We start from the raw sequence: 27,609 nt of genomic DNA, 5'->3' as shown, positions 1-27,609 counted from the left end.
TGCCAGTTAACTCCATTTAAGGGTCGTCATTGGCAGTTAAAGCCAATTAGTAGCCAATTAGTGCGCATTTAAACAATCAAGGAGGTCTTTTACTAAAGATTAGCGCATAGGTCATTTCCACCCGGTTACCGCTTGAGACTTTACCGCTAGGTCAATGGCTGGCGGTAAGGTCGCAGACCCAAAATGAACACGTGGCAATTTTCATTTTGACGCATGTTCCATTTTCGGCAAAAAATTTTAAAAAGGCATTTTTTGCAGGTACACTGAAGAATGATTCTGTGTGCGCCCAAAACACGCACCTACACTGCCTCAGGCCATTTTTCAGCGCACCTTAGTAAAAGGACCCCTATATTCTTGGCGTATTGTCTCACCTATTTAGCTTTTCTTATTATCTATTTAAGATATTTCCTTTGTTTAAGTGAAGGGCCTCATTTCCTTAATTCTGTAGACTTTAGTGTTTCAATCCTTGGGCCCAGGATGCCTGGTATTTTTTCCTTTTTTAAAATTTTCCCTTTTTACCATGATGTATGGGTTTAATCACTTTTGTGTACATGCAGCATAGGTTTGGTGAATTTATGCATAATAGCAATAAAAAAAATCATACATGTCAGATATCAGTGTTAATGATTTTTTTTTCCAAGTCTTATTTTGGATGTTTTGAAGAAATGTTTATTGATTTACTTTTAGATTCATTTGGAGCAACAGTAAGATTTTTTAGGCAGAAGAGGGTAATTATTAAAAAACATGAGTCTTCTGATAAGTATCTTTCAAGACGGGCTGCACTTACAAATTGTACAATTTTTCACTATTCAAATTGGTTTCTGTATAATTCTATAAAAGTTGCCAAAAATTGTACACATAAATTTGGGCAAGATCCCAATTTGCGCATGCAATTTAATTGAATGAGCTAATTAGCTCCGCTAATTGGCGTTTTAACAAGCAATTATTGGCACTAATTAAATTGGCATTTATGTGCGATCTGAAAAAGGGGGAGCAGAAATGGGATGGTAATGGAAGCGTTCCTAAAATTAACATGTGGTGTTATAAAATAACAGGGATACAATGTAGGCATGTACGTTTTCACCATCTTTCAGTTGTTGCAAAGTTGGGCGCGATTCCCGGGCATAAGCGCTATTCTGTAACCGCATCTAACTTTAAGCATGGCTTATAGAATAGCGCTTTTTTGGCACCATATGTAGAATCTAGCCCTATATGTAGGTAGTTATTTTGTACCTGGGGCAATGGACAGTTAGGTGACTTGCCCAGAGGCACAAGAACTGCAGTTGGAATCGAACCCAGTTCCCCTGGCTCTCAGGCCACTGCACTAAACATTAGGTTACTCCTCCACTCCACTCCACTGGAGCACAATATGGTTTACTTTTAATACTTACATATTTCAGAATATATGTGATTATGTTTTCTCTTGTCAGATTGATGTCAGTAGAGGAAGAATTAAAGAAGGACCATGCTGAAATGCAAGCTGCAGTAGATTCTAAACAGAAGATTATTGATGCACAGGTAAAAATATGCAAAAAAAATACATTTGTGTTTTTACAAGCACTTATGAGAACTTCATACTGTTTATCATTATTTTCATCAAAGGATTTAGTAGTAAGCTGCTGAAAAACAGCAACGACTGGTAAAATCTTACAAAATTAATGCAAAATTCCCAATGGCAAAGTATTGTGCATTTCTGGAAAATAAGAGAAAAATTCATCCATGGAGACTTTTAAATGGTTTTTTTCATAGACAAAAAGTGAAATTTGGCAAAATAAAAACAAGTCTTTTTGTGATTCTTCTTGGCATTAGATTTTTACTTGAAGTAATGACGAATGCTATGTTAAATTAAATCCCAGCATGAAGCATTCACTTTCTGCTATATCTTGCAGATTTACTTTATAGAAAAACAAACCGTGTGCATCAGAAAGTGGGAGATTTTAATAACTCAGAAATGTATAATCGGGGGAGGTTAGAAGAGGAGCAGTTTTTAGGAATGGCTTGGTTATTCAGCTGCTTGTGTGTAATTGCAAACTTTGTTAGAAGAATTCAGATAGCAGCTTGCTTTTAACTGGAGCCTCAGATTCTGCAGCTTTTTTTCTGTACTTTGCACTTCTATCAGATTCTTAGCAGAGAAGTCTCTACATAACACAGGTCACCATCATGATGCACCTTGCCTGATAATCTTCACAGGATCAGTGGGAGAATGAAAAGAGGGCTTACCCAGCGTTGAAATACAGTAGTGAGGCAGACTGGAAAACTCCTGCGCTGTTCAGTGGTGTACCAAGGGCAGGGCGGTCCGCCCTGGATGCACGCTACTTCCTGTTCCAGGGCAGAGCCAACAGCCACGCGGCTGCTCCCTGCACCCGCAGGAGGTGATGCGCCAGGGGGTGGAGCCACCTGGAGGTGATGCACGGGGGCAATCCGCCCTGGGTGGCTATCAACCTAGGAATGCCACTGGCGCTGTTGCAGCCCCTGCTGTTCTAGTTCAGTTTCTATCCAAGCTCTGTACCAAGTGCTTGCTCTTCTATTAAAGTGCGGTAAGATTTTACACTTACCATGCGTTAGTTACAGCAACTAGTGCACAGTAAGTGCAAAGTCTCTGTGGTAAACATAGGGACTGTGCCCAGCATCTGCCCTCCATTTACTGTAAAGGGCAGAAACTTACTAGACAACATTGCATGTAATGCGGGGGGGGGGGGGGGGGGGAGCACATATAAATGAACTGTGGCTTTAGAGGTGCAACCCTAGCCCTCCTTGTCCAATCTCCTCTCGAAGCTCCAATCCCCCACAAACCTCCAGTGCCACTCTTGTGTATAAACCCTGCCTTCTCGCTCCCAAAGATGTCCCTCCCTCAATCCCGGGGTGTCTGTGGTAGTTGGACCGGGCTCGGTGGTAAGTGCAGCTAGCATGCAGAAACAACCCATGTGCCAGCTGTCACAGGTGGCCACTGCCCCACCCGCTCCTGTTGCACCTGGTTTTTGATATACTACCTTTCTGTGGGTACAACCAAAGTGCCCCTACATGCGTTAAGCAGCTAGGTTGGTTATTTTGTACCACACTGCTCATTATAACATACAGTATAGAAAACGACCTATCAAGGAACAATTCAGTGTTGAACAGACTCTATAACTGCTTGGGTCACACTTTTGCATATATGGCTCTACACAGTCAACTAACCAACTGGTCAATAATTTGTAACAAAAATATTATAAATTTCACTACAAATAGTAATCCCACACCCATACACACATGAAAATATTCAGTTTCCTAGAACATCATTACCCAAGGTAATGGTTTACTGGTTTAAATTCATAAAACCTGCCACTTTGAATGCACCATACTCTTCAGTATTCTTTACAGCATCTTAACCTTCATGCTTTACTTCAGACTGCAGGAGGGAAGAGGCAGATTACAGGCAACAATTAAGAGCAGTGGAGTAAGTCCTTTTCGGTCAGGTTTAAAGTAACTTTTGGGCTTTCTGAATGATGCCATGACTTGTGTGTGCAAGGGGGAAAAAAAGACAAGAAACTGATAGATTTTTTTGTTGGTTTGATGGACCATCTTCCTTCTTGCTGAGAGACAAGGTGAATGCATTGTCCTTTCCTGTATGTACTATGATCTTTGTACATTAGTTATGGGGGAAGCAAAGTCTAGAGTAGGAGGGGAAAAGGCTACAGAACAAATATTTCAGTGTTTATATACCTACATTAGTTCTCTTTCAACAACAATTGTGTTTCCACCCCATACACTCTGCATCTGCTGACCAAACATTTTGTAATATTTATCCACCAGCAGTGATTATAAATCACGCCACATCCTGTGGGTGTGTTTCCTTTCTGGGAGGAAAAATAAACACTGCATATTTTAAGCAATATTATGTTTAAGGAGTAAACCCACTAAATTTATTAGTACTAATAGCTTGGATTGCTAATCTTAAAGGTTAAACTGTAACACAAGGCAAAAAAAAGTAAGAGAATATAAATTCAAGATGGTGGCTGCTTTGTAGCTGGGGAAAGCAACAACACGGAAACACCTCTGCAAAAATCCAAAGCACACAAGAAAAGTAGAGAATGCAACACAAGTAACAGCTCCGGGAGCAATTAACAGAAGATCCCACATGCACGAAAATCCAGGAAAACACCTTTATTGACACCAACAGAGACCCAACACGGGGCTGTGTTTTAGCGGGACAACATCGCCTGCTTCAGGGGTCAAAAGGACACTTGATGGAAGAAAAAGATGCAGATATATAATCCTGGTGCAATAACATACATATGCAATCACAACAAATTGTAGCAAAACAACAAAACCAGCAGTTAACACAGTAAAATATAAAAGCGCCACAAGATGCCACAATTAATTGACACTGCGGCGTCTTGTGGCACTTTTATATCTATTTCACTGTTCTTCTGTTAATTACTCCTGGAGATGTTACATGTGTTGCATTCTCTATTTTTCCTGTCTGCTTTGTAGCTGGATCATGACCTCTCCACTTCAGTCAATCCTCTTTTTATTTATCTCTGCTTTGCTTTTTCCTCAATGGATAAAAGTAAGATTCCTTGTCATCAAGCAGATGAAGCCATTACGTATGGGTTGTGTCCATCAACCAGCAGGGGGAGATAGAGAGCACTCAACTTTTCTCAGTGCCTCATGGCCAGCTAGCTCCACTGCCTCTTCAGTATTCTCTATCTCCCTAAGCAGGGTGGCTGCAGCTTCTTCGAGCTCCATCAAAATCTGCCTGGGGGTGGCTCCTGGCTTGCCAGTTGTTAGCCGGGGTGTTAGAGGCTATAGCAGCTTCACTTTGAAGGCACATAGGTCAGCCCTTTCCCTGCCTTACCCATGCCCCCGTGGATGTGGACATATTAGCTTGCTTATCCCTGTCCTTTCCCACTCAGTGGATGCAGGCACATTGGTTCGCCTTTCCCTGCCTTTCCCACTTATCTGAGCCTCCGGAGTGTTTTTATTTACCTCTTTTGCCTCTGCTTTTCTCACAGCATTAAAAAATAAATAAATAATTAATTAAAGTTGCGTCGCACTTTAGCGCAGCGATCTTGGAAAAGAGTTTTTTTTCTTGAGATTCTTCTGCAGGACCGGAGCTGTGATACTCAGTCCAGTGAGGTAAGAGTGTTTTCTGACTTCTCCGGGGTGGGCCCGCGATTGGGACGTTTTTGGCGCGAACCGCCATTTTTGAATTTTACCGCCGTTTTCGGCGATGGCTGCGGAGACTGAAAAGCGCTGTTCTAAATGTGGCAAGCGCAAATCAGCAGCGGGGTTCTGTAATTCGTGCTGTACAGATGGTAGAGCCGGCCCGAGCATGGCGAGCGGTGATCTTTTGCGTTCTGAGCTGGCAGCGGACGCCATTTTGGATTTTCCACATGGCGCGGCCTCCGTTGCGACGGAGAGCCCTGAATCCGGGGGGGGGGGGGGGTCCTCTGAATGAGGCTAATAATAGAGCTGATAGCCCTGGGCAGGATCCGGTCAGTCAGGGAGCGGTTTTCTCCCCTGATTTTGTTTTACTGCTGCATAGGGCATACATGCTTAAAAGAGCTCTTCCACAGGGTTCTTCGGACCCTCTGCCTGCCCCCCCGGTGGATCCTGGCCTTTTGGAGTTGGCTTTGCCTGTTTCTTATCCTCCTGATAAACGCAGAAGGGCTATTTCCCCTTCTGAGTGTGGAGCCCCCCCCCCTTTCCCCCCCCCCCCCCCCCCCCCCCCCCCACCCCGTAGTCGGGCTATGAGGATTCTGAGGGGTCTGGCAGAACTTCTTGGGCTGAAGAGCCAGAGTCGGGTGCAGAATTGCCACAGGAGCTTGATGATCCATCTGCGGTGAGGATTTTCCACCGCGAGGAGCTGCCAGCGCTTATTTCAGATGCCTTACAAGCCCTCTCGATTGAAGATCCTGGGAGTGGCACAGCCTCCTCAGTTAATCCAAGGATGGCTAGTACCAGAAAGTCTGCTCGAGCCTTTCCTTTGCATGACTCAATCCAAGAGCTTATTTCGGCTCAATGGGCTGACCCCGAGGGACCTTTGAAGGTTGCCAGGGCTATGGGGCAATTATACCCTCTGAGTGAGGAACATTTGGCTCGCTTTGCAATGCCTAAAGTGGATGCCCTGGCCACGGCTGTGACAAAGAGAACTACCCTCCCTGTTGAAGGAGGTGTTGCCTTGAAGGATATTCAAGACCGCAGACTTGATTCAACTCTGAAGCGGTCCTTTGATTTGGCAGGTCTCACTGTTCGGGCGTCTGCATGCAGTTGTTATGTTTCTAGAGCCTGCCTGGCTTGGTTACAGCAGGCAGTGGAACAGCCGGGTGATGGAGCGGAGACCTTATCTGAAGTGGCTCCGCGGATGGAGTTGGCCTTGTCCTCTTTGGCTGACGCCCTTTATGATATGGTCAGAGCTTCGTCTAAGCAAATGGCTATAGCAGTGGTGGCTCGCCGCACTCTTTGGCTACGACATTGGGCGGTGGACATGGCCTCTAAGCAAAGGTTGGTGAAGTTGCCCTTTCAAGGCCTTCTCCTGTTTGGTGAGGAGCTGGAAAACATTGTTAAAGGCCTGGGGGATTCCAAACCTCAGCGCTTGCCCGAAGATAGGCCGAAGCCTTCCTCTAAGGGTCAGGCAGTCCGCTCCTCTTACAGACCTCGCTTCCGTGAAGCTAGAAGGTACCGCCTGGGGCGTGCTGCTGGGTTCACTTCGCGTGCCCGCTTTTAGCAGAGAAACCCCTTTCGCTCGGACAAACGTTCCGTAGCTGCCGGTTCAAGGCCTGGAGTTCAGGGGCGACCCTCTCAATGATGATGCGCTGGCCCTCTCCTCGTTTCCTGTCATCGGAGGAAGACTTTCCCTCTTTTTCGAGGAATGGGCCAACATCTCCGCAGATCAGTGGGTCTTGGACCTGATCAGAGACGGATACCGAATAGAATTCGATGCCCCGGTGAGAGACGTGTTTGTGGAGTCCCGATGCGGTTCTGCCGCCAAACGGACGGTGGTAGAGGAGACTCTGCACAGTCTGTGCCAGATAGGGGTTGTGACCCCGGTGCCTCCCGCCGAACAAGGTCTAGGCCGCTACTCCATTTACTTTGTGGTGCCACGAAAAGGCGGGTCTTTTCACCCAATCCTGGACTTAAAAGAGCTAAACAAGTCCTTAAGAGAGTGGCATTTTCACATGGAAACCCTGCGCTCCGTCATTGTGGCAGTACAGCCAGGAGAGTTTCTCACGTCTCTGGACCTGAAAGAAGCTTACTTGCACATACCAATTTGGCCCCCGCACCAGAAGTTTCTGCGGTTTGCGGTGTTGGGAAAACATTTCCAGTTTCGGGCCTTGCCTTTTGGCCTCGCCACAGCTCCCCGAACCTTCTCCAAGGTAATGATGGTAGTAGCTGCCTTTCTCAGGCGAGAGGGTATCCGGGTTCACCCGTACCTAGACGACTAGCTCATCAGAGCAGACTCAGAAAAAGAGAGTCATCTAGCTACAGCCAGAGTGATTTCAGTCCTTCAATCTCTGGACTGGGTCGTCAATATGGCCAAAAGTTACCTGACCCCCTCGTAATCTCTAGAATATTTGGGGGCCAGGTTCGACACAGCCTCGGGCTATGTGTTTCTTCCTGAACAAAGGCGGTGCAAGCGTCAGAATCAGGTCCGTCTGCTCCTGAGGATGCCCCGCCCGCGAGCTTGGGACATTGTCCAGCTGTTGGGATCGATCACGGCCACCTTGGAAGTGGTGCCATGGGCGAGAGCACACATGAGATCTCTACAGTATTCTCTACTTCAACGATGGTCTCCAGTATCTCAGGATTATCAGTGCAGACTTTCTTGGCTCCCTGCGGCCCGCCTCAGTATGGAGTGTTGGCTCTCAGACAGCATGTTGCGGCGGGGAATGCCGCTGGCCCGTAAGCGCTCCACTTCCATGGCTTATGCCAGGATTTGGCGCCAGTTTGAAGTCTGGTGTGTTTCAAGAGCGCTTTCTCCGTTGCGGGCTTCTGTCTCGTCGAATCTGGACTTTTTGCAGGATGGTGTACACAAAGGCTTGGCCTATAATTCCCTGCAGGTGCAAGTTGCAGCATTGGCCTCCCTGCGTGGCAAGGTTGAAGGCGTGTCCTTAGCGGCTGATCCAGATGTGGCACGGTTTCGTAGAGGGGTGCTTTGGCTCCATCCTCCTGTGCGGGCACCTTGTCCAGCTTGGAACCTGGGGTTAGTATTGAAGGCCCTTCAGGGGGCTCCCTTTGAACCACTTCGGCGTGCTTCAGAGAAAGATTTGACACTGAAGGCCGTCTTTTTAGTGGCCATTACCTCGGCGAGACGGGTGTCAGAGCTCCAGGCGCTATCCTGTAGAGACCCTTTTCTGCAATTCTCAGAGTCAGGGGTCACGGTTCGGACCGTGCCTTCCTTCATGCCTAAGGTGGTTTCAGCGTTTCACCTAAACCAGCCTGTTTTTCTTCCCTCCTTTGTTGAGGAGGAGTTTCCAGGTTCATTTGGGCAGTTGCACCTTTTGGATGTGCGCAGGACTCTGTTGCAGTATCTGCGAATTACAAATTCTTTCAGGATCTCTGATCATCTTTTTGTGCTGTTTGCAGGTCCTCGCAGAGGGTCTTCAGCGTCTAAAGCCACTATTGCCCATTGGCTCAAAGAAGCTATCTTTTCAGCATATCTGCTGTCTGGCCGTGTTCCGCCTGAAGCCTTTAAGGCACATTCCACAAGAGCGATTTCCTCTTCCTGGGCGGAAACTGGAGCACTATTTCTTCATGAGATCTGCAGTGCTGCAATATGGGCTTCTAAGCTCTCTTTCGCCCGACATTACAGGCTGGATGTGGCTGCCAGGAGGGATGCGCGTTTTGGAGCACAGGTGCTAGTGCGTGGTGTGGCTTGTTCCCACCCTATTTAGGGATTGCTTTGTTACATCCCATACGTAATGGCTTCATCTGCTTGATGACAAGGAAGGGAAAATTAGGTTCTTACCGTGATAATTTTCTTTCCTTTAGTCATAGCAGATGAAGCCATGAGCCCTCCCTGTATGATTGTCTGTATTGCAGTGATTCTGATTTTAGGTGCTGTTCTTGTTTCCTGAAGTTATATTCCTTCCTTGGGGAGTTGGAAAACAGTCTTCAGGATTCTTGTTACAGTTATAGGAGGATGAGTTCATTCCCTCCAGGAGGATGCAAGTATTCCCTCCGTTTATACAAAGTGGAGGACGAGTTTATTCCCTCCAGGAGGATGAGTTCATTCCCTCCTTTTTTGAGTTCATGCCCTTGTTAAGGGGCCATCGTTCGCTGTGAGGAAAGTTCATGTTATTCCCATTGCGGTTTGCCATACTGCTTTGGAAGCTTCAAATACTGAAGAGGCAGTGGAGCTAGCTGGCCAGGAGGCACTGAGAAAAGTTGAGTGCTCTCTATCTCCCCCTGCTGGTTGATGGACACAACCCATACGTAATGGATTCATCTGCTATGACTAAAGGAAAGAAAATTATCATGGTAAGAACCTAATTTTCCCGTAAGATGCATACTACCTGTGATGCAATCTACCTGTCAAGTCAGCAGACCGATGGATTGGTTTTTCCTCAGTGGAGCAATGCAAGAGTCAAAGCAATTTATATTTTTTTATTATATGCAGGTTCTTTCTCCATCTATAATAGGCTCAGAATCTAAGTTTTTGTACTTGGGGCAATGGAGGATTAAGTGACTTGCCCACAAGTTCCCCAGGTTCTCAGTAGTCCACTGCACTAACCATTAGGCTACTCCTACCATTACACTGAAGTTCCACTGTGAAAAATTATAGAACAAGGTGAGCATTACTCCCCACTTGAGAGTGAAGTGACCCTGAATCAGGAGAGTCACCGACAGATCCTGCAAGACAGGCTGATGATGCATGAGCGGGTTTTTTGTTGTTCGATACCCTTGGTGCCCCTCCTGGAGCAGGACTTATTTATCTAGAAAACTTCAGGTGGAAGCAGTGGCATGCATGTAGTTGACTGTCAGTGAGACAGAGAAGGTAATTGACAGGTGTGCTTCTTTGCTAGAACTTGAAGAGCAGGGGGTTCAGAAAGAGCTGAGTAAACCTCCTTTTCATTCTTAAACCTCCTTTTCTGCTGAAATTCAGAGGTCACCGGGGAATACTAAGTTCGCACAAAGTGTCACATTTTGAAGTCCAGGTTAATGAAATAACACAAACAGTGAGTCAAGCTGCCACAATGAAGGATAACATGTTAATCCATAAGCTTGGAGAATAGAGGGCAGCACTATGTATTTTACCAGTTTTCTTTGAAATTTAACAAGTGCTCCTCATGTTATTTTCTAGAAGTTTTGAAAATTCCTGAACAATCTTGCCTTTCTATATTTAGGGCTCATTACCTACCACCATTTGGTAAGAAGATTACCTATCGGCCTTTGGGCTCTGGGACATATCTCTCTCTATATCTGTATTGACTTTATCTTTTTACAAAGTTTAGGACAAAGAGGAAACAATGGTACTTGCAACCTTTAATAGTTGGCTGCAGGGCTCTTTTACTAAAGCACACTGTTTTTGCATATACCCCCGGATCCTACAAACGTAGGCGCCTAACTTTTACTCTTAGTGCAGAAAGTTGCATGCACAAGTTATAGAATAAGGTCAGTTGCCTACATAAATTAATTGAATAATGAGATGATAATTGTTAATCAGCAATAAAAAGCTACAATTGGCCTTAACTGTCAATGACTAATTAGCAGCTACATGTGCAACTGCTCTTAGTCATTATTCTATAACATGTGCGCACAAATTCTATCATGTGCGTGTACTAGGGGTGTGGCCATGGGCAGGTCAGGGGCGTGCCTAGCAGTTATGTGCACACATTATAGAATACTAGCATTTACACGCCTAACTGCCTACAGTTAGGTACAAGCATAAGTGAATTTATACTAGTATTCTATAAACGGCAATTGCGTGTGCAGTTGCCATTATAGAATCCATTCATAGAGCACTGTATCTCATAACCTATCTTTAGGTGCCTTTTCTTGAATCTACCCCTTAGTGTGCCTTAACAGGAAAACTTACAGTGCAATAATTGCAAAGGGAGATGCTAATTGTTGGCAACTTGCTGGGTCAGACCAGTTGTTCATCTAGCACAGTATCCTGTTTCCAACAGTGGCCAATCCAGGTCACAAGTACCTGGCAGAAGCCAAAATAAATAGTGGCAACATTCCATGCTACAAATCCCAGGGCAAGCAGTGGCTTCCCCATGTCTATGTCAATAGCAGACTATGGACTTTTCCTCCAGGAACCTTTTTTACACCCAGATACGCTGACCACTGTTACTAAATCCTCCAGCAAAGAATTCAAGAGCTTAACTATTCGTTGAGTGAAAAAATGTGTCGTCCTATTTGTTTTAAAAATATTTCCATGTAACTTCATTGAGTGTCCCCTAGTCTTTGGACTTTTGGAATGAGTAAACATTGATTCACTTCACTCATTCTACACCACTCAGGATTTCATAGACTGTAATCATATCCCCCCTCAGCCGTCTCTTTTCCAAGCTGAAGTGCCCTAACCTCTCTAGCCTTTCCTCATATGAGAGGAGTTCCATCCCCTTTATCATTTTGGTCACTCTTCTTCAAACCTTTTCTAATTCCGCTATATCGTTTTTGAGATACGGTGACCAGAACTGAATGTAGTACTCAAGGTGAGGTCACACTGTGGACCAATATAGAGGTATTATTGTATTATTTACCATCCCTTTCCTAATAATTTCTGGCATCCTGTTTGCTTTTTTGGTCACTGCCACATACTGGGCAGAAGATTTCAGCTTCTTATCTACAATGACACCTAGATCTTTTTCTTGGGTACTGACCCCCAAGATTGACCTTAGCATCAGGTAGCTACGATTCAGATTATTCTTTCCAATATGCATCACTTTGCATTTGTCCTCAGCAATTACCGCCCTGAAAAATTTATTAGCACATGTAAACTTTGTCTCAATTAGCACAAAAGCATTTAGCATATCCTATTGAGGCACTAAATAGATCCATGCTAACAATGAAAGTGACAGCGTGCAATATGTACCGTGTGCTAACTATTAAGCAGTCCCCACCCATTCTCCACCTCAGTGCCGTAGCGAGGGTGGTTGACACCCGGGGCGGTTTGCCGCTGCACCCCCCCCCCCCGGGTGCAGCTCAGCGCACCCCCCTCGGCACATGCAGGCACCCCCCCTCGGCGCGCACGCACACCCCCCCCCCCCCCGGAGTGCATTCTTGCCAAAGGGGGCGGGCGGGAGGGCCACTTCACCCCGAGTGCAAGTCGCTGGGAGCTGCATCGGCTCCGCTGGTTCCCTGCTCTCTCTGCCTTGGAGCAGGAAGTAACCTGTTCCGGGGCAGAGAGAGCAGTGAACCAGCGGAGCCGACACCCCCCCAGCGGCGTGCACCCAGGGCGGACCGCCCCACTGCCCCCCCTTCCTACGCCACTGCTCCACCTACTTCCCACCCCTAAGATAACATGCAGTTGATGCGCAAATTTGCATACGCTAACTGGCATAACACTAAACTTAGTAATTGCCGCACTTCTGCAATAGTGGTTAGTGCACAAAAATTTACTTATTAACAGCTTTATGCTCCTTAGTAATTGGATTATTTGATTGTTTTCCCAGAATCGAGATGACCCTGTTTCTGAATTGCAAGGTTATGATAATTCCATATATAGCCAGAACTACACAGAAGGCCTGCATTTGAAACTGTGTGTATAACAGGGGGTCTTCTTTGGTTAATTCTCCCCTGTAAATGTGTGGTTAAGTTAAATTCTGAGAAGAAAATTTTTTTTATGAGCCAGCTTATCTCTCAACTTCAGACCAGTGGGGAGTACACCCCCATGTTGAATCTTTTGGTGACATCTAGTCCATGACTTAACATAGTAAATCACCACACAGGGGAGAAAAAACAAACCCTATGGACCAAGTGAAAAACAGCCCGGGGGAAGGCCAACCAAAAAAAGGAAGGAAAATAACCAAAGGTTGATTGCAGTAAGTTTACTGAATGACACAATACATGTAGATTCGACACGAACCATGTTTCGGCAACTATATTGCTTGCATCAGGAGTCAATGTATCTACAATATACAAAACAAAAAACATACAGGAAATACATAAAAAATATCTAAATTAATAAAAACATAAATACTTATCTATATACAAATAAAAATGCATAAAAGTATAAATAAGCAAATATATGAATATATATGACTTATTATTTGTTACATTGGTATCCCACATTTTCCCACCTATTTGCAGGCTCAATGTGGCTTACATAGTACCATAGAGGCGATCGCCAATACTGGTATGAACAAATACAGAGTGAGGTTGTGGTAGAATAAAGTTCATGTGTGATAGACACATTGGGGAATTATAAGGAGGAAGAGTTAAGCTATGTCCAATACGAATTTTGGTTTTGTTATGTTGCAGAGTTAAGGCATTTAAGTTAGATCATTAGGGTATGCCTTTTTGAACAGGTTGGTTTTTAGTAGTTTCCGGAAGTTAAGGTGCTCATATGTTGTTTTCACGGCGCTTGGTAATGCATTCCATAGTTGCATGCTTATGTAGGAGAGGCTGGATGAGTAGGTTGATTTGTATTTGAGTCCTTTGCAGCTTGGGTGGTGGAGATTTAGGTATGTTCGTGATGATCTTGATGTGTTTCTGGTTGGTAGGTCTATGAGGTCTGTCATGTATCCCGGGGCTTCAACGTAGATGATTTTATGAACCAGGGTGCAGATTTTGAACGCAATACGTTCTTTGATTGGGAGCCAGTGTAGTTTTTCTCGTAGAGGTTTTATGCTTTCAAATCTCGTTTTTCCAAATATGAGCCTGGCTGCTGTGTTTTCAGCAGTTTGGAGTTTCTTTATGGTTTGTTCTTTGCATCCCGCATAGATTCCATTGCAGTAGTCAAGATGACTTAGTACCGTAGATTGAACCAAGTTGCGAAATATTTCCCTTGGGGAAAAAAGGTTTCACTCGTTTGAGCTTCCACATTGAGTGGAACATTTTTTTTGTTGTAGCTTTCGCTTGGCTCTCTAGTGTGAGGTTTCAGCCAATTGTGACTCCGAGAATTTTCAGGCTGGCTGATATAGGGAGGGTGCAATTTGGGTTATGTTGGTTATGTGTTATATTGGGATGAGAGGATGAGACAATGTGTTTTTTCTGTGTTTTTTTAGTTGAAATGCATTCGCCCATGAGTTCATGATGTTTAAGCTGAGTTTGATTTCTTTAGTGATTTCTGTTAGATCATGTTTATATGGGATGTATATTGTGACATCGTCTGCATATATGAATGGGTTAAGGCCTTGATTGGATAAGGACTTGGCTACTGGGGTCATCATTAGGTTAAAAAGGAGCGGTGGAAGTGGACAGCGTGAGGGCTCAGAGACTGGTGGGGAGAAACATGGACAGCAGCTGTGCAGTTGTCCCTCTTTCATTCTCTAATACCCTCTTCCATAACAATTTCAGTACAAGGGGGGTTCAGAGACTGCTGGGAACAGGATAGAGAGAAAGTGTTGGGGTCAGGCTGGGGAAGTGTGTGTGTGCGCATGAATTCACTACCCTGTTAGGTGAATGCTCCTTGAAAAGGGTGGGGAACTGAATTTCAATATGCCCTTGAAAAGAAGGCTGTGTGAAGGAAAACAGTGAAAGCTAAATTGCAGGCACTTGCTAGATTGAAAGAAACAACTAATCAAGAAAATCAATCTAAACAAATTAATCAGAAAAGTTAGTGCTAGGTAGGGATCCAGTTTCCACATTTTCTGATTTAAGGGAGTATTAAACTCAATGTCAATGTCACCCTTTCTCACACACCCCTCAGTGAAACACCCCAGTGACACTGAGCCATTATCACACACCCTCACTCACCCATTCTAATATAGCACTCGGCAAAACACCCCACTCATCCATTCTCACACACCCCAGAATAGCACCCCCCCCCCACTCAACTCATCCCTCAGCACCACACCCCCATTGACACTCACCCGTTCTCACCCCCCCCCCCCCACACTCACCCCTCAGCATACTTATACAGTGTTATTACACACAAATAAACCAAACCTTGCTTTTCTCAGTTACAAAGTACTAACCTATTGCTGAGCAATGCCAGCCGGGACAGCTAGTAATGAATAAATCATAACCAAAATGACCTGTATCCAATATCCACAAAAGTCAACTGCAGCAAAAGATGTACAAAGTACATGAAATGTGCATTAAAAGGTAAAAAATAAACATATGAAGTTCTCCATGTGTAAAAGGGAGAGAAGTGAAACAAAAAAAAGTGAGGAAAAACCAAATGAGGATACCAAAAACACTTTATTGTATAAAAAACGACCCGACACGGCCGTGTTCGGCCCTAAGGCCTGCCTCAGGGGTCTTGAGCAACCTTAGGGCCGAAACACGGCCTTGTCGGGTCGTTTTTTATACAATAAAGTGTTTTTGGTATACTCATTTGGTTTTTCCTCACTTTTTTTGTTTCACATCTCTCGGTATCGTGAGGGTTTTTACGTCCCCTTTTTTTTGTGTAAAAGGGAGAGAATGCACAAAATGAGCATGGAAATCAAAAACAGTAATGCAAAAAGAAAAACACAAAATAGACAGGGCCACAAGATTTAAACATACAACTAAAAAACAGGAGGAAGCAAAAAAGCTCCTAATGGAAAAAAGTGGATAGTATGCTCTTAAATGAAATATTTAAAAAATGTTTTAATGTGCCAGTGGGAAGTGCAGAGCCAAGAAACAAAGGTGTGTTTATGAAAAACCTGTATGGAGCTCTGCAGATGCTAAAAAATAAACTCGTTGCAATCAACCTCTGGTTATTTCCTTTTTTTTTTTTTTTTTTTTTGTTGACCTTCCCCCCTTCCCTATTTTTCGTGAGCTGTTTTTAGCATAGTAAATGACAGCAGATAAAGACTCACATTGTCCATCTAGTCTGCCCAACACAGTGGCTATAGCCACACCCGCCACGCTGTGTGGGCCCCACTCACCCATACTTAAATGCTGGCTGTCAAGTCTCCACCTTGCCAACCATATAGGCAGCCAAACATGATGGAGATGATAAGTGGTTATAACGAACAAGTATTGCTGACAGTATTCAATTTATCAGTCAGAATGTTTTCCCCTCTCCTCTGAGCTGCACAACACCCTCACTCACAATATCCTATATAATAAAACTCACCCTCAACGTTCTGAAGACACTGACGTCAGTGACGCCAAGCCACTGATGTCACTTCCTTCAAGACGGGTTCGGAGGGTTTGTGGTGGTGAAGCCACCGAAATTGCCAAGTCTCGGGGCCCCGCCCTCGCGTCAAACGTGATGATGTCGAGGGCGGAGCAATGGCGTCACATACCGAGGGCGGAGCAATGGCGTCAGAACGACGAAGGAGTCGGCAGGCAGGTAGGTAGGTAGGTAGGGAGGGAGAAGAGGGGGGTGTTGGGGAGGAAAACCTTGCTAGCGCCTGTTTCATTTGCTCCAGAAACGGGCCTCTTTTACTAGTGTAGCAATAAAATGATCTACAACACTGGAGTTTCTGAAGCTTCACCTGTTTTTTGCCATGTGAAGAACACAGATGTTAAAAGTCTGTCTGCCATTGGTACTGGCCTCAGTTCCCCCAGTGCTGGAGCTGCCAAATCTTCTTTCAGTCTGTTGCCATTTACAAGATACAGACCATAGAAGTCTGTCCAGCATCAGCTTCAGTTACCACAGCTCTTGCCCAAGATAACACCTCAACAGCCATGTTGTGTTTCCATTCTCTTTCTACTTAGGTACCCCCTGTGTCTATCTCACGTATTTTTGAATTTGATTACCATTTTTTACTCTACCACTTCTTCTGGAAGGGCATTCCAGGTGTCCACTACCCTCTCTTTGAAAAAGTATTTTCTGGTGTTATTTCTAAGTCTATCTCCCTGCAACCTCCATTTATGTTTTCTAGTTCTACCACCACTACGTTTCTGGAAGAGGTTTGTTTGAATATTAATACCTTTCAAGTACTTAAATGTCTGTATCATATCATATCACCTCTCTCTCCTTTTCTCTAGTGTATAAATATTAATATCCTACAGTCTTTTCTCATACATCTTACGGGACAAACACTGTACTATTTTGTTGCCTTCCTCTGAACTGCCTCAAGTATTTTTATGTCCTTTAAGAGATTCAGCCTCTAAAATTGGACATAGTACTCCAAGTGGGGCCTCATGAATGACTTGTACAGGAGCATCAACACCTCCTTTCTTCTGCTGGTTACACCTCTCTCTATACAACCTAGCATTGTTCGGGCAACAGCCCCTTCCTTGTCACATTGTTTCACCATCTTGAGAGCCTCAGACACTGTCACCCCAAGGTCTCTCTCATGATGGGTGCATGTCAGTCTCTCATCCCCTAGCACATACTGCTCCTTTGGATTTCTACACCCCAAGTGCATTACTTTGCTCTTCTTCGCATTAAATAAGTACATAAGTAATGCCATACTGGGAAAAGACCAAAGGTCCATCGAGCCCAGCATCCTGTCCCCAACAGCAGCCAATCCAGGTCAAGGGCACCGTGCAAGCTATCCAAATGTACAAACATTTTATACTTGTTATTGCCAGATGGTTCCTTCTTCCATTTTCTGAAGGCGTTCCTTTTAGCCCTAATAGCTTCCTTCACCTCACTTTTCAACCACGCTGGCTGTCTTTTGGACTTCCGTCTTTCTTTTGTAATTCATGGAATATATTTGGCCTGGACCTCTAGGATGGTACTTTTGAACAGCATCCACGCCTGTTGTACAGTTTTTACCCTCTCAGTTGCCCCTCTAAGTTTTTTTTTTACCGTTCTTCCCATTCTATCATAGTCTCCATTTTTAAAGTTAAACACTAACGTATTCGACTTCCTATGTATAGTTACTTCAAGGTTGATATCAAAAGTGATCATATTATGATCACTGTTATCAAGCGGCCCCAGTACCATAACGTCCCTCACTAGATCATGTGCTCCACTAAGGACCAAGTGTAGAATTTTTCCTTCTCTCGTCGGCTCCTGCACCAGCTGCTCCATAAAGCTGTCCTTGATTTCATCAAGGAATTGTACCTCTCTAGTGTGTCCCAATGTTACATTTACCCAGTCTATATTTGGGTAATTGAAGTCACCCATTATTATCGCATTGCCCATTTTGTTTGCGTCTCTGATTTCTTTTATCATTTTTGCGTCTACCTGCTCATCCTGGCGAGGTGGACGGTAGTACACTCCTATCACCATCCTTTTCCCTTTTATAGATGGAATTTCAACCAACAATGATTCAAAGGTGTGATTTCTGTCCTGCTGAATTTGTAATCTATCTGAGTCAAGGCTCTCGTTAATATATAATGCTACCACTCCACCAGTCCAGTCCAGCCTATCACTACGATATACTTTGTACCCCGGTATGACAGTGTCCCACTGGTTATCCTCCTTCCACCAGGTCTCAGTAATGCCTATTATGTCCAATTTTTCATTTAGTGCAATATATTCCAACGCTCCCGTCTTATTTCTTAGACTACTAGCATTTGCCAAACATTCAACCATTCTTCTAATTGTTGTAGAACCCTTCTCATATTGTCCACTCTGCTGCAAATCTTGGTGTCATTCGCAAAAAAGGATAACTGTTCCTTCTAACCCTTCAGCAGTGTCACTCACAAGTATGTTGAATAAAATCAGACCTGGTACCGATCCCTGAGGCACTCAACTACTTACACTTCTATCCTCTGAGAAGACTCCATTTACCACCACCCTCTGTCATCTGTCAGTCAACCAGTTCCCAATTCAGTTCACCACTTTATGTCCCAACTTTAAACTGCTGAGTTTATTTATGAGCCTCCTATGAGGCACAATTTTCCTTTGGTGAAACCATGTTGCCTTGGATCTCGTAACCTGTTGGATTCCAGGAAACTCACTATCCTTTCCTTGAGCAGCACCTCCATTATCTTTCCAACCACTGAAGTAAGGCTTAATGGCCTATAGTTTTTCACTTCTTCTCTGAATCCACTTTGTGAAAAGGGACCACATCTCCAAGGATTTATTAAACAAATCTTTTTAAGAGGACGTTCCAGAACCTCTCTGAAGTCTCTCAAGATTCTCGGATGGACCTCCTCTGGCCCCATGGCTTTATCCACTTTCAGTTTTTCAAGTTGTTCATAAACACTTATATCAACTTCATTTTCATGTGTACCTTTATCAATCAACCAAGGTCCTACTCCAGGATTTTCTTCCATCAGAACAGAAGTATTGGTTAGGCACATCTACGTTTTCCTCATCACTCTCCACATAGCAGTTTATAGCAATGAGATGGTAGATTCCTAGATATGTATTTTTATACTTCATTCTTGGAGTTAATTATGTATTTAGTTTTTATTATTTATTTATTTGTCTGTAATATTTTAGACCCCTGATGCAGGCCGGTAGGACCGAAACACAAGTCGTGTCGGGTCCCCTTTGTTTTTATTGAAGGCTGATGTTAATAAAGATCTTTTCTGGACACCATCTGCGAGAGGTTCTGCTTTTTTCTACTGTTTGATGCCTGGTATATGATGAGTGTACTAGGGGATGCAAAGTATGATCATCAAGAGCCATAGAGGCAGGTCAGGTTTTTCAGGTTCACAAAGCCAATAGAGTCTCCCAAGTTAGCCGCTAAATCAGAAAGCAAAGGCATCTACATTTTTTCTGAATGTAAATGATTAATTTTAATTTTACCTGCCTTACACTGTGGTGTCTAAAATGAGGCCTACAGTTAGCTCTCCTAAGTTATAGGTGCTAAGCACTGAAAATCAGCATTGGGCGTCTAATTAAGAGGCTGGCTTACAAGTAAAGAGTTACAGTAATTGAGTCAAGTGAGAATAAGGGCATGGAGGAGTCTGTAAAGCCTTTTCATCTAAAAATTGTTTGAGATCTAATCATCTGCAGCAGCCCAAAATGACCTTTTCAATGTCCTTGAGATATGAGTGCTAGAAGATAGTGAGTGATCGAATTGTGAATCTTCTCTTTCTGGCCAAACTGACTGTTAGGAATTAAAAGCAGTGACCTTGTCATCTAGAGGAAGAGAAGAAAAAGGGATAGAACTGAGGCAGTGAGTAGAAAAAAAAAAAGATCTCTATCTAGTGAGTAGAACCTATGAAAGAGTACAGGAGAAAAAGTAGATGAGTGATAGCCTAGAGTAACCAAACAGTGATTGATCTAAGGCAGTGAAACTTTTAAGAATGACCCAGGATAGAAAGAGAGATCCTTAGTTGCAAGAAGGTTTAAGTAGTAACCTGTGCAGTGAGTAAGAGCTGTAAAAAGGAATCTAAATTGTAGGAAATCCAGTTCTCAGCTTTCCAAAACGCACTCAGCTGTCCTCCTTTACTTGGGGGGGGGGGGGGGCAGTAAAGGCTTTAAATTTATGCAAGGGAGAGCAGTGCTAGTTACACAGCCATGCAAAGTGTGGGCAAGATTCACACTATTTTTAAAGGCCAGTACAAGTGTACATAGAAAATAAAAACATTTAGCACAATGAAAAGGTGACCGTTTGTCAATACATGATGAAGTGATTCTGGTGGCAAATTAGCTAGTTTGCTATAGGAGGAAAAAAAAAAGAGACTGAGAAAAGCAGAGCATAATCTGGGGCTACATTAGAAACAAACAGCCAAGCTCTGGCAGAATGGGCAAAACAGAGGAAAGGTGTACACAACATATTAAAGAGGGCACACAAGGCTGAAATCATTAATTTACGGAGAGTGTACAATGGCTAATTCAGTCCAATGTAAGAAGACAAAACAGAGGGGTAACATTAAAATGATAGTACATCACAAGGGAATGCAATATTAACATTGTCTTCAGTTTCTCTTGTGGCAGACTGCGTTCCTTTCTGTCATAATTCAGTACAATGTACATATCAGCACAATGGATTGTCCCCACACCAGAATCTTGCGTGTGTAGCAATAAATTCAGACTGCAGTTAAGATATGAGGCTGTATTTGATGATTTGTGGTTAGGCCTATTTTAACACATTCTGGGTGTCTGCTTTGCCTGCGAAAAAGCAGGAGGTAAGCAACATTGCATTTCTTTCAGTAATGGTGCAGCTGGGCACCACAATGTTTTTCTGTCTTTCCTTTGACATCTTTTATGCCAAATCAATTTGTGCTTCTCTGAGTGATGTGCAGCATTTAAAAACAAATAAAATCAACCAATTTCAAGACATACAGAGAATCAAAATATTGCCATGTTTCACCTTTCAATCACAGAGTTCTTTCAGGGGCAAACAAGCCATTCTGTCTTAAAATATGGTTGATTTCCTTTCAAACAGCAATGCAAGAATACAGTCCATTCAGTGCTGCCTTCTCTATTTATCAATATTAAAGTTACAGCCTGACAATCTCAAAGTTCACCCTTCAATCGCATCTGTCCGTGACATGACAGACTGTTTTCATTACTGATGTTTTATACCACACTGGAAGTACTACGTAAAAATTGCAGTTGCTAAATTAAAAAACAGGACTTATATGTGGTGGAGGATATGTAATCATTATCCACACTCAAGTATTGTCATATACTACAAACCGCATATTAATTTGTGGACATCGCTAGATGTGTCTTGTGGCTTATGGAAGGTAAATGGGGAAAGAATTCCCCACACCTGAAATAAGGTGCAAACCCTCAAGCTTTATCTATTGTAGTGGACAGATATATGGTCTCATACACAATAAAAATCCTGTTATTGTCTCTTTGCAGGAGAAGCGCATTGCCTCACTGGATGCTGCCAATGCACGACTAATGAGTGCCCTTACTCAGCTGAAAGAGAGGTACAGCACGCAGGCACGTAATGGAATCTCCCCCACAAACCCAACAAAATTGCAAATTACAGAGAATGGAGAATTCAGAAACAGCAGTAATTGTTAACAAATGGAAACAGCAGAAAAAAAAGGAGCCCTCGAGTACTGACGTTTCAGTCAGAAACAGCAGCACTTCAAAGAAAAGGCCTCGTCCGCCTCTCCTTCTCCTCCTACCCCCAAGAAAGTCGGCCTGTTACTAGAGACCGCACACTTGACTTATGTGTTGTGGGAGAGAGTACCGCCAGAAGCTAAAACCAATGTTCTATGGGGGTTGTGGCCCAAGACCAAGCTGTATGAAAATAAGTGGAATCAGATCCTGTATTTGTATTGAAAGTTTTTGTCTTTGCTGGTGGATTTTTCAGCTTTTATTAATGTTTAAACAAATAACTTTTTACTTCTCAGACTGTTCCAGAGCTTTTTTTTTTTAATTCTCACAAGAAGTTATAACAATCGTTAAAAATCCTAATTAGTAAAAATAAAGCGTGAACAGAAACAAAGCACTAGGCAGAGTATCGCGAAACTGACAAATAAGTATGTTATAAAGCATTAATTACTTTAAAATGTGCAGATAAAAATGAGTTTGGGATGAAAAGGAATCAGAGATAATCATCCAATTTGTAAGTCGTGAGTGGAAACCTGTGGCTGTTAAAATTTCCCCTCTTAACTGCTTCCCTGAGGCCTGTAGAACACCCACTTTTTGGTGGGAAAATCCTTTAAAGTTTTTCTGTGCTAGGAACTTTCTATCATTAAGAAAAGCTTTCTTTCAGGCACTATCAAAGGGCAACAATGAGTCAGTAGAGCAGAGTTCAGACAGAAGAATAAATATTCATTGCAGATGTGCTGCCATTTTTTTTAAGTATGAAAATACTACCAATAGCTTTCTCTTTCATTTTCTATCCAAAATGACAGAGAACTAAAAAATTAACCATATCGTGTGTTTTAGCCCACATTAAAGTGTAACAAATGAAAGATACAACAAATCTGCCAAAATGATATAATAGCAAGGAAGATTTTGTCCCATGCACACGCGTAACATTCCTTGAAATAAAAATTATAGGAGACAGTGGGTCTGGAACAGAAACTTAAGTGTTTCCTCTGTTGTGCTGCATTGTAATAACCAGATTAGGACTTCACAGAAACAAAAGCTCTAGTGTCATTTATATGTCTAATCAATATAGAATTTTGCTTATTCTAAAGAAATATTTTCTATACGATGTATTTATTTATTAGGACACGTTTATATGCATCACCTAAAGGCATGCACTCTCTTATTCCATAGACTGTAGATCAGTATCTAACATTGCATTTGGCACTCTTTATTTCCAATATTATAAAACTTTCATCAGAGTTTCTTGACAATCTGTGAATCAGAAACTGGTGGTCTGCTTTGGCAAGACCTGTTGACTGCTTTAATGGAACAGTAGTTGTAGCGCTGACCAAAGTAACTTAAAGGCGGATTTTTTTAAAAAGTTTTATTAAGGAAAAATCATTTTTTAAATAACTACAGGTTTTGCATAAGGTGGACAGGTTGCACACAGGAGCATATGTGTTTATTAGATGCCTTCTGCATTATTGCACAGCAAAAGAAAAAAAAAAGATTTTCAAAGCACAGCCTGGCTGCAGCATCCTTATGGTTTTCAGCCCAGTCCTGAAGGCCAGTCCTGAAGGCACACCCAGCCAGTCAGGGATATCCTGAAAAATCCTGACTGGCTTGGGTGTGTCCCGAGGACCGGGTTGAAAATCCCTCATTTAGATTTTCTCTTTATCAACAAAGTGGTAGAACATCCATCAAAACTCCAGTTCAGAGGCAGATTGAAGTTAGTATCTGGTTGGTGAGGAGTCAGTATACGAGAACCTTTTTGTGAGGAAATTACTGGTGATCAGTAACTGGCTAAATGTAAAGACAAGATTTTTTTTTTTTTAACTGGAATTTAATATTGTCTTCCTGAGCAGTGTGGTGCTCTGAAACATGCCCTGTGCTGGCTTTGCTTTCTTTTGTGTCAAAACCATGCCAAGCTCTTTTAGAATGAGTTACAGCGCTTATCTCTAGGTGACAGAGCGTCCAGAGATATTCATGTCCGAGTCTGCTTCAAAGTGATTCATGGCAGCAGCCATTATATAGAGCACTAGAAACTGATAACATTCTACTTCCTGTGCTTTATTAGTTAGAACTGTCCCATTAAAAAAAAACCTGCTGTCATGAGTGCTCTGAGATAGACTTTGACATAATTATCTTTGGAATTCCTATACCCCCTTCCCTTTTTTGTTGCAATTTGAAATGTTTATGGGTTTTCAGACCAGTGTTCCTCTCCTGTTTTACTATATTTTTCCCCAACCCCATTGCTCTCTTATTTCTTTTTCCTTTCAATCAGATCATGTAGAATTAAAATGCCAAAGCCATCAATCTAGGTAACATATGGAGTCCCTGGTGCATTCCTGGAATTTGTTCAAATAAGCACCCCAGCTATGATCAAAGGTGTCTTATTTTATGTCTGACAAAGGTGTATTCTGTGTACAAAGATTTAACTGCTAAACATTCAAAAAAGGAAAAATAAAACCCAAAGATCAGTAATTCTATTTCTTTTCTTTCACAGTATGCATTAGAAAAAAAAAACAGCTCATTTTCTGGGATTCTGCCCTCTTTAAATTTGGGATGCACACTGCATTGGAGTTAAAGGCTATGAAGAATATAAACTCTGATCAGTAAAACGAGTATCCAACAGCAGGAACAGCAACCATCGAAAAATTCCCTTGTACAGGCATAAGCCAGGATTATTCTTTTCTGTCTGGTTGCACCAGGTCAGCATGTTCAGATTGGTATTGCTCAGCTGAAGGGGCCATGCTGCCTCTTTCTACTACTTGCCTTTGGGTTTTTAAGGTAGTTTTCCCGGGATGAATGTTCAGGCTTGGCAGGCTCAGGCCAAGAGTGGACTAAAAAAAAAAAAAAAATTTGTATTGTGTATTCCAGGGCAGGCTTGTTGGGCCCAAAAGACTTTTTCAGTTTTTAATTGTCTTGTGGACATTCGTTCACATTGGACATAAACGTCTGCCAGTTCCTCAAAATGAATTCAGAGATGTGTGAGATGAACAGAGCATTCATCTTACTCAACAGTAGCTCACAGGATTTGTGTGTAAAATATGTCAAAATGATTGGAATACTGACTTCTGGTTAGTGCAAGCACTGTCCATCCTCAAATCTATTGAAGATTCTATCAATAAATGAGAATACTGTCAATGATGTATTGACCTGCCTATCAACCATATGCTCCTTCCTACAAGCATAAACCTAACAGAAAGGATAATTGAGTCATCATTGTTTGCTTGTAGCTTTTGTTTGTAAATTTCTAGTTTTGCCACTAATTCTTACTTTTGACCCCATTTACAGTGATGTTAGCAAGTCTTCCTTCCAATGAAACGCATTCAAATCATTTAACAGAAAGTGAAAGTGTGGGGGTGAAAGCAGAAACCCATGGATCATGTAGCGGTCAGGTAGTAGCTGACACCATGGAAAAGGTGGAATTATTTTCTAGAATTCTTTGGTAAATTTTATGGACCTGATTTCTGACAACAATTAGCAAATTCTCTCGTCTTTTCCTTCATAACTTGAAGAGACTAAATCAGTGGGAATGCACAAAGTACTGGGAAGCAGGATTTTATTTTAGAGGTTTATTTCAAGGAAACTGGAATAGCTTTTTTGTTAATTGAGCTCTCTTAATTTTGTTTTTGTTTTCATAATATAAAGGGAAGCTAAAAAGGCAGGAAGACTTTCCAATTATGCAGGTCACTATTGGTACTATTTTAGTGAAGTTTTCGGAACACCACTTCTGGTCTCAACATCTCAAAAATATTTTTGCTTCCATATGAGATCAACCAATATTTTACCCATATTTTGGAAGCACTTAGGGGCCCTTTTACAAAGGTATGCTAAAAACTGGCCTGCGCTACTTTTAGCGGGTAATTTCCCGTACACTATAGGCCACGTCATAATGTGTCTGCCAAAAAGCCAAATTTCTATTTTTGGCAATAATGGCCACGCGCCAAGTCCAAAATTAGCGCCTGGCCGTTTACCTTGACTGTAAGGACTCATGTGCTTAACCCTGTGGTGATTGGACAGCCCGCAGCAAAGTGGCCATGCTGCCGATTACTGCTGGGAACACCCCGCACGGTAGAAAATAATTTTCTACCACAGGAAACTGCAGGTGCCAACATCAGTACTACCACTTTACCCAGGCGGTAGGGCCGATTTGGTGCATGTTACCCATGTGGTAGCCCTACCGCGCCTTTGTTAAACAGGCTCCTTAATTTCTGATTTTAAAATAATGTTTTTTTATTTTTGTAGTCCATGTTCAAAAGACACATCTAAGTGTAGCAAGGCCAAAGTACCAACAAAGAAATTCTTAAGATTATCATGCACAAAATAGAGCAATGCACTCCTCAGCTACCTGTACCCAGAAGAAAGCTACAATATTTTTGCTATAAACATTCACATGAAATATCCACAAAGGAGAAATTAGGTCTTACCTGATAATTTTCTTTCCATTAGTTCTTCACACTATTCCAGGACAAGTGGGTAGTTATGTCCATCAACCAGCAGGTGGAGATAGAGAATACAGAACTGAGCACCACTACAGCTCAGTTCCTCAGTATCCGTCCTCAAGCAAGGAAGAAAACACTCAAATCAGGAGCATGGTCAGCAATCAACATATCCATCCCTAAGAACCACTCAAAGATAAGGCCTCTGGAAAACAGGATACAAAGACAGTACATAGAGCCACCAACAAAGGCGTTGAATCACAGGAGGGCTCCTGGAATAGTGTGAAGAACTAATGGAAAGAAAATTATCAGGTAAGACCTAATTTCTCATTCCATTATGTTCATTCCCACTATTCCTGGACAAGTGGGATGTTCAAAAGCAATCCCTACGAGGGTGGGAAGCCAAATCTGCCATACGCAGAACTGACGCCCCAAATGTAGCTGCCTGAGCGGCACCAGCCATTCTACCATACTTACTGAAGGTATACAGCAAAGCAAACGCTGCTGACCCACAGATAGCCATCAGAGATGACAACGAAGCCTCCACCCAAGACATAGCCACACATCCAGGAGAGAGAGAGAGCCTTCAAACTGAGAGGCACCTCCAAGGCTACAGGCTGAGACCACAGCCACCTTCACCCACTAGGCAAAGAAAGCCTTGAGCATCATGAGACCCCCCTGCTGTTTACCAAACAACCCAATAGGACCAAACGAATGGCAAAAAACATCGGGAACCGTGAAATGCAAGAACGCCCTGCTAAGACCAGAAGTTTCCAAAAAACAGACCGCTGGCTACGGAAAAAGAAAGACCAACAAACACTAAGGCAAGAAGCATGGTACTGCCCCAAGTGAGACACCTGCCTCCGAAAAACGTATAAAGAGACCTTCCAAAAGAGAAAGAGACTGAAGTTGCGAAAAGCAACAGGTTGACAGAAACACCTCAAAGAACACTGTGGACAAAGAGAACTAGACAGGTGCTTTAGCCAACTAAACCATGGTGTCATAGAACGAGGACCACCTCTCAACAGGCTCAAACGGGGAGTGCTGAAGCACCCGAAGGACCAGAAAAAGAACTCAGTCTAGAAACAGCAGCTAAAGAAGATTCCTGCAAGCAGCCCTGAAAGCAAGCCAGGACCCCCACTGGACCTACAGCACTAGCCCCATGAATTTCCCTCATGCCAAAAAGTGGCCCAGAGAGGACGAAATGGCGACCCAAAACCTCACAGCACACCAGACTTAGAAACACACTCTGGCAGATGCCAATGAGGAAAAGCGCTG

At 43.0% G+C, this 27,609-nt stretch overlaps 1 protein-coding gene across 1 annotated transcript in view; it reads left to right on the top strand.

Moving 5' to 3' along the window:
• The window catches only part of DAB2IP (DAB2 interacting protein), a 527,970-nt gene extending 501,617 nt beyond the window's left edge, over positions 1-26,353 (top strand). Inside the window, 2 exon segments of the mRNA XM_030207557.1 lie at positions 1,431-1,518; positions 21,698-26,353. Of these exon segments, the coding sequence (XP_030063417.1) occupies positions 1,431-1,518; positions 21,698-21,865 (256 nt within the window). The 3' untranslated portion in view covers positions 21,866-26,353.
• Positions 26,354-27,609: the final 1,256 nt, after the last annotated feature.

Source organism: Microcaecilia unicolor, chromosome 6, assembly GCF_901765095.1.
Source record: "Microcaecilia unicolor chromosome 6, aMicUni1.1, whole genome shotgun sequence".
Lineage (NCBI taxonomy): Eukaryota > Metazoa > Chordata > Amphibia > Gymnophiona > Siphonopidae > Microcaecilia > Microcaecilia unicolor.
Note: the sequence above shows the minus strand (reverse complement) of the source record. Positions and strands in the feature narration are given on the sequence as shown.